The sequence below is a fragment of the Oncorhynchus tshawytscha genome, unplaced genomic scaffold, assembly GCF_018296145.1.
Source record: "Oncorhynchus tshawytscha isolate Ot180627B unplaced genomic scaffold, Otsh_v2.0 Un_contig_2868_pilon_pilon, whole genome shotgun sequence".
NCBI classification, from domain to species: Eukaryota; Metazoa; Chordata; class Actinopteri; order Salmoniformes; family Salmonidae; genus Oncorhynchus; species Oncorhynchus tshawytscha.
The window spans coordinates 122,501-130,000 of record NW_024609771.1 but is presented as its reverse complement, the minus strand read 5'-3'; the positions used below and the strand labels follow the sequence as shown (position 1 = coordinate 130,000).

General features: G+C 48.4%; 2 protein-coding genes across 3 annotated transcripts in view; both read right to left on the bottom strand.

The window, feature by feature from the left end:
- LOC121845818 (extensin-like) overlaps positions 1–1,725 on the bottom strand; it is a 7,708-nt gene extending 5,983 nt beyond the window's left edge. The window contains exon 1 of the mRNA XM_042317837.1: positions 1,036–1,725. Coding sequence (XP_042173771.1) covers positions 1,036–1,725 — 690 coding nt within the window. The remainder of the gene's footprint in view (positions 1–1,035) is intronic.
- Positions 1,726–1,939: 214 nt separating this feature from the next.
- Positions 1,940–7,500, bottom strand: part of brat1 (BRCA1-associated ATM activator 1) — a 22,240-nt gene continuing 16,679 nt past the window's right edge. For both annotated transcript variants that reach the window (XM_042317831.1, XM_042317830.1), the window contains exons 9-13: positions 6,074–6,254; positions 5,913–5,986; positions 5,642–5,726; positions 3,602–3,831; positions 1,940–3,092 (exon numbers count right to left, since the gene is read on the bottom strand). In XM_042317831.1, the coding sequence (XP_042173765.1) occupies positions 2,091–3,092; positions 3,602–3,831; positions 5,642–5,726; positions 5,913–5,986; positions 6,074–6,254 (1,572 nt within the window). In that variant the 3' untranslated portion in view covers positions 1,940–2,090. The remainder of the gene's footprint in view (positions 3,093–3,601; positions 3,832–5,641; positions 5,727–5,912; positions 5,987–6,073; positions 6,255–7,500) is intronic.

Genomic DNA, 7,500 nt, shown 5'->3' with positions numbered 1-7,500 from the left:
GTGTAAAGTTCCAGGGAACTCTAATCTCCAGGAACCATTAAGACTGATCAGCTGATCATGACTACATCTCTCACTCCAGCCTTCCTCCCTCTTTCCTTTTCTCTCCCTCCTACCTCCCTCTCTCCTTCCTCCCTCTCTTCTCTCCCTACACCTCACACACTACTTCTCCCTACCTCTCTCTCCTTCCTACCTCACTTTTCTCCCAAGTGAAAAATATATTCTCTGTGCCCTCGCTCTCACCTTACCTCTGTCTACCCTCGCTCCCCTCCCCTCTCCTCTTTCTCCTACTTCTCTCTCTCCTCTCCTCTCTTTCTCCTACTCCTCTCCCTCCTCTCCTCTCTTTCTCCTACTCCTCTCCCTCCTCTCCTCTCTTTCTCCTACTCCTCTCCCTCCTCTCCTCTCTTTCTCCTACTTCTCGCTCTCCTCTCCTCTCTTTCTCCTACTCCTCTCCCTCCTCTCCTCTCTTTCTCCTACTCCTCTCCCTCCTCTCCTCTCTTTCTCCTACTCCTCTCCCTCCTCTCCTCTCTTTCTCCTACTCTCCCTCCTCCTCCTCTCTTTCTCCTCACTCCTCTCCCTCCTCTCCTCTTTCTCCTACTCCTCTCCCTCCTCTCCTCTCTTTCTCCTACTCCTCTCCCTCTCTTTCTCCTACTCCTCTCCCTCCTCTCCTCTCTTTCTCCTACTCCTCGCTCTCCTCTCTTTCTCCTACTCCTCGCTCTCCTCTCTTTCTCCTACTCCTCCTCACCTCTCTTTCTACACTCTCTCTCCTCTTTCTCCTACTTCTCTCTCACTATCCCCCCCCCAGTCCAGAGGTACTGAACCTTTCTATTAGATTCTTTATTTAACAAGAAAAGTCAGTTCAGAACTAATTATTATTTACAATGACGGCCTACCCTGTACCCCCTACACCCTACCCGACACCGGCCAAACCCAGACGACGCTGGGCCAATTGTGCGCCCACCCTATGGGACTTCCAATCAAGGCCGGATGTGATTCAGCCTGGATTCAAACCAGGGACTGTAGTAACGCCTCTTGCACTGAGATGCAGAGGGTGACTTCCAGAGTGGTGTAGGGCAGAGTGGTGTAGGGCAGAGTGGTGTAGGGCAGAGTGGTGTAGGGCAGGGTGGTGTAGGCAGAGTGGTGTAGGCAGAGTGGTGTAGGGCAGGGTGGTGTAGGGCAGAGTGGTGTAGGGCAGGGTGGTGTAGGGCAGGGTGGTGTAGGGCAGAGTGGTGTAGGGCAGGGTGGTGTAGGGCAGGGTGGTGTAGGGCAGGGTGGTGTAGGGCAGAGTGGTGTAGGGCAGGGTGGTGTAGGGCAGGGTGGTGTAGGGCAGGGTGGTGTAGGGCAGGGTGGTGTAGGCAGAGTGGTGTAGGGCAGGGTGGTGTAGGGCAGGGTGGTGTAGGGCAGAGTGGTATAGGGCAGGGTGGTGTAGGGCAGAGTGGTGTAGGGCAGAGTGGTGTAGGGCAGGGTGGTGTAGGGCAGAGTGGTGTAGGGCAGGGTGGTGTAGGCAGAGTGGTGTAGGCAGAGTGGTGTAGGGCAGGGTGGTGTAGGGCAGGGTGGTGTAGGCAGAGTGGTGTAGGGCAGGGTGGTGTAGGGCAGGGTGGTGTAGGGCAGGGTGGTGTAGGGCAGGGTGGTGTAGGGCAGGGTGGTGTAGGCAGAGTGGTGTAGGGCAGGGTGGTATAGGGCAGGGTGGTGTAGGCAGGGTGGTGTAGGGGAAATCACTAAACCCATTGGCTTCAGGAAACACTCACTCAATTCATGCTCCACTTTTAAATAATAAAACAACACTCTTCTCTCTCTCTCCTCACTCTTCTCTCTCTCTCCTCACTCTTCTCTCTCTCTCCTCACTCTTCTCTCTCTCTCCTCACTCTTCTCCTCACTCTTCTCACTCACTCTCCTCCCTCACTCTCAACATACCAAGTCAGGAAAACGTTGACACCATTGGTTTGAAATATCAAAACAGTATCTTTATTTATTTTCCTGGTAGATGATCAAGAGTTATGTCCCAATGGGACTCTAACTACAGTATTCACTAGTCAACGTACAGAGGAGAAACAACAAATAAAACTGTGTTAGTCCATCAGGACGTGTGTCGGTCAGTAACAGTCTACTATAACCTTGTCAGTGTGTGAGGTGTCTATAGCGTTCAGAATGTCCTCCAGTAGAGAGAGAGGTGAGTTCTGGACATGGTCACTACTCTGTGATAACACACTCTGCCTCTCCTCTAGACCCAACGACCACAGCACCTCACACACCCTCGCGCTACCCTCACACACACTCTTCCCCGTCGACCTATCGCAGGCTTCGGAACCAGCCCCGTCTGTCCTATCAGAATCTCTGTTCTTGTTTGGCCTATCACAACCTACTTCCCTGGACTCTTTAACCCAATCAGATCCTCTCTTCTCCTGTAACTTCCTCGTGACCTCCCGCTCCCAAACCTGACCCCTCAGATCAAAAGTCACCTTGGCAACTGTTGTGTCGTCAGTTGTCATAGCACCTTTCCCTAGCGACCGGGACGGACACACCGCGTCTCGTAGTCGTAGCAACAGACTACAGGCTTTTAAAGCTACAGGTCTGTCGCAATCAAACAGGCCATTGAGTAACGCTGTGACAACACCGAGCTCCACCAACCGAGACAGACCACACACTACAGATGTAGTTGGGTGTGTGTGTGTGGGGGTTGTGTGTGTGGGGTGTGTGTGTGTGAGGGGGGTGTGTGTTTCAGATGGGGTGTGTGTTAGAAGGGGTGAGGGCTGGCTTGGCGTCACAGCGTAGGGGTGTGTGAGGTCAGTGTGTGTTAGTAGGTTTGTCCCTCCAGAGCCACCGTAAGGGGGAGGAGCTGACCCCAGCTCTGACTCCTGGTGACCTGGTAGTGTTTCCTCCATCAGGAGCTCTACCAGCTCCAGGGTGTGAACTTTGACCTCCCAGTCCAGATCAGTGCTGCCCAGCGATAGGACAGAACACAGCGAGGAGGAGGAGGAGGAGGAAGATGATGGGTGTGTCTTTAGCCAGCTGATGAAGAACTGGACCACAGCGCGTCTGGGGAAGCCCTCTGAATCCTGAGACAGGATGTCTAGTAACTGACCCAGGGTCTGCTCCTGGAGAGAACACACACAGTAACAACAGTTAATACACACTGTCAGATATACAGTGGGGCAAAAAAAGTATTTAGTCAGCCACCAATTGTGCAAGTTCTCCCACTTAAAAAGATGAGAGAGGCCTGTAATTTTCATCATATGTACACTTCAACTATGACAGACAAAATGAGAAGAAAAAAAATCCAGAAAATCACATTGTAGGATTTTTAATGAATTTATTTGCAAATTATGGTGGAAAATAAGTAACAAAGACTACAGCTTCATTTCCTTTTACTGTTTGCGATTCACTGATGATTATTTTTGATTCGATTCACCGCGATTGAACCGGATTCCAACTACTACTATGGCGAATCGAATCATTTGATTCGTCAAAATGTGTTGTTTTAAAATATTAGATTTATATGAATTAAACAAATCTTCATTAAAAAAAAAAGTATATATATATATTGAGAAATGTGAAGCGGGGCATCCGTTCTACAGTAAATGAAATGTGTAGGTCAGAGTCTCACCTGTGTCCGGTTCCCTGGCTCCCCCTGCTGGTCACTGAGTGGTAGTGTCCTGGCCAGGGCAGAGATGGCACTAGCCCTCACATAGCTCTCCTGATCACACAGCGCCTCCAGCAGGATAGGAGTAACGGTGCAGCTTAACGCCTCACACAGCTGGCCGAGGAACTCCAGAGTGGAGTCTCGAACCTCCCAACGCACGTCACACACACGCTTCTTTAGCACGGGCAGGAGGTCTGTTACGACACACACACACACACACACGCTTCTTTAGCACGGGAAGGAGGTCTGTTACAACACACACACACACACACACACACGCTTCTTTAGCACGGGCAGGAGGTCTGTTACGACACACACACACACGCTGCTTTAGCACGGGCAGGAGGTCTGTTACGACACACACACACACACACACACACACACACACACACGCTTCTTTAGCACGGGCAGGAGGTCTGTTACGACACACACACACACACACACACACACACACGCTGCTTTAGCACGGGCAGGAGGTCTGTTACGACACACACACACACGCTGCTTTAGCACGGGCAGGAGGTCTGTTACGACACACACACACACACACGCTGCTTTAGCACGGGCAGGAGGTCTGTTACGACACACACACACACACACACGCTTCTTTAGCACGGGCAGGAGGTCTGTTACGACACACACACACACACACACACACACACACACACACACACACACACGCTTCTTTAGCACGGGCAGGAGGTCTGTTATGACACACACACACGCTTCTTTAGCACGGGCAGGAGGTCTGTTACGACACACACACACACACACACACACACACACGCTGCTTTAGCACGGGCAGGAGGTCTGTTACGACACACACACACACACTGCTTTAGCACGGGCAGGAGGTCTGTTACGACACACACACACACACGGGCAGGAGGTCGCTTTTTTTTAGCACGGGCAGGAGGTCTGTTACGACACACACACACACACACACACACACACTTCTTTAGCACGGGCAGGAGGTCTGTTATGACACACACACGCTTCTTTAGCACGGGATGGAGGTCTGTTACAACACACACACACACACACACACACACACACACGCTTCTTTAGCACGGGCAGGAGGTCTGTTACGACACACACACACACGCTTCTTTAGCACGGGCAGGAGATCTGTTACAACACACACACACACATGCTTCTTTAGCACGGGCAGGAGGTCTGTTACAACACACACACACATACACACACACACACAAAACGCTTCTTTACTAAGGGCAGGAGGTCTGTTACGACACACACACACACACACTTCTTTAGCACGGGCAGGAGGTCTGTTACACACACACACACACACACGCGCTTCTTTAGCACGGGCAGGAGGTCTGTTACGACACACACACACACACAAGGAGATCTGTTACGACACACACACACGCTTCTTTAGCACGGGAAGGAGATCTGTTACGACACACACACACACGCTTCTTTAGCACGGGAAGGAGATCTGTTAGAACACACACACACGCTTCTTTAGCACGGGCAGGAGGTCTGTTACGACACACACACACGCTTCTTTAGCACGGGAAGGAGATCTGTTAGAACACACACACACGCTTCTTTAGCACGGGCAGGAGGTCTGTTACGACACACACACAGGAAAAAACATCAGTATAAATATCTGTTAAGCATCAACAGAAACAGCCACATCTGACCAGATATATTGATGTTGACTCCCTGAACCTTCAGTGACCAGATATATTGATGTTGACTCTGAACCTTCAGTGACCAGATATATTGATGTTGACTCCCTGAACCTTCAGTGACCAGATATATTGACTCCCTGAACCTTCAGTGACCAGATATATTGATGTTGACTCCCTGAACCTTCAGTGACCAGATATATTGATGTTGACTCCCTGAACCTTCAGTGACCAGATATATTGATGTTGACTCCCTATACCTTCAGTGACCAGATATACTGATGTTTGATTGGTTCTCTGTACCTTCAGTGACCAGATATATTGATGTTTGATTGGTTCTCTGTACCTTCAGTGACCAGATCAGTCAGGGAGTTAGGCTCTGCAGACACACTAAGCCACCTCAACATGGCCTGGTAGTTCTTCTGGAGCACCTGAAGACAGGAGACAGAAGGAACAGACAGACACAGACACAGACAGACACACACACACACACACACACACACACACACACACACACACACACACACAGTGGTCATTAATCCACTAGGAAACTAGGAGAGACGGGAGAGAATCCAAACTGAGTTAGATGTTGTGTGTTGGGTGTTTGTGTGTCTCACGGTGGGGTCTGAGTCAGGGTTCTGTAGGTTCTGCACTAGAACATGGAACACCTCCACCATCCGTTCCACAGCTCCTAAAACAACGTTTAAAAAAAAATAATTTTGTACGCTTTTAAACATGATTGTATTCCTGAACACGCTCCCAGAGACTAGATTCTCACCAGGGCAGGTGCTAAGGCTAGCCAGGGAGTCTAGACAACACCTCTGGACCTTGCTGCAGCCAATCAGGTTGGTGGATGCTTTGCTACAGCCAATAGCAGCCTTGCTCTCGGGTGAAGGGGAGTGGCCGTTACAGATCCTCAGGAGTGACACCACAGCAAGGATGACGGAGGCAGATGAATCCTGAGAGAGAGACAGAGAAATAGAGAGACAGACAGAGAGACAGAGACAGAGAAATAGAGACAGACAGAGAGAGAGACAGAGAAATAGAGAGACAGACAGAGAGAGAGACAGAGAAATAGAGAGACAGACAGAGAGAGAGAGACAGAGAAATAGAGAGACAGACAGAGAGAGAGAGACAGAGAAATAGAGAGACAGACAGAGAGAGAGAGACAGAGAGAGAGACAGACAGAGAGAGAGACAGAGATTGAAGGACCATATGAAAAAGAGGGGATGTTTGTCCAGCCACCCCCAAATTCAAGTAGTGACAATGTCTGTTATGATACTCTAACCATGTCTGTTATGATAGTCTAACCATGTCTGTTATGATAGAACCATGTCTGTTATGATACTCTAACCATGTCTGTTATGATAGACTGTAACCATGTCTGTTATGATACTCTAACCATGTCTGTTAGGATAGACTCTAACCATGTCTGTTAAAGACTCTAACCATGTCTGTTATGATACTCTAACCATGTCTGTTATGATACTCTAACCATGTCTGTTATGAGTGACCATGTCTGTTATGATACTCTAACCATGTCTGTTATGATACTCTAACCATGTCTGTTATGATACTCTAACCATGTCTGTTATGATACTCTAACCATGTCTGTTATGATAGACTCTAACCATGTCTGTTATGATAGACTCTAACCATGTCTGTTATGATACTCTAACCATGTCTGTTATGATAATAGACTCTAACCATGTCTGTTATTACTCTAACCATGTCTGTTATGATACTCTAACCATGTCTGTTATGATACTCTAACCATGTCTGTTATACTCTAACCATGTCTGTTATACTCTAACCATGTCTGTTATTATAGACTCTAACCATGTCTGTTATGATACTCTAACCATGTCTGTTATGATACTCTAACCATGTCTGTTATGATACTCTAACCATGTCTGTTATGATACTCTAACCATGTCTGTTATGATACTCTAACCATGTCTGTTATGATACTCTAACCATGTCTGTTATGATACTCTAACCATGTCTGTTATGATAGACTCTAACCATGTCTGTTATTATAGACTCTAACCATGTCTGTTATGATAGACTCTAACCATGTCTGTTATGATACTCTAACCATGTCTGTTATGATAACCTAACCATGTCTGTTATTATAGACTCTAACCATGTCTGTTATGATAGACTCTAACCATGTCTGTTATGATACTCTAACCATGTCTGTTA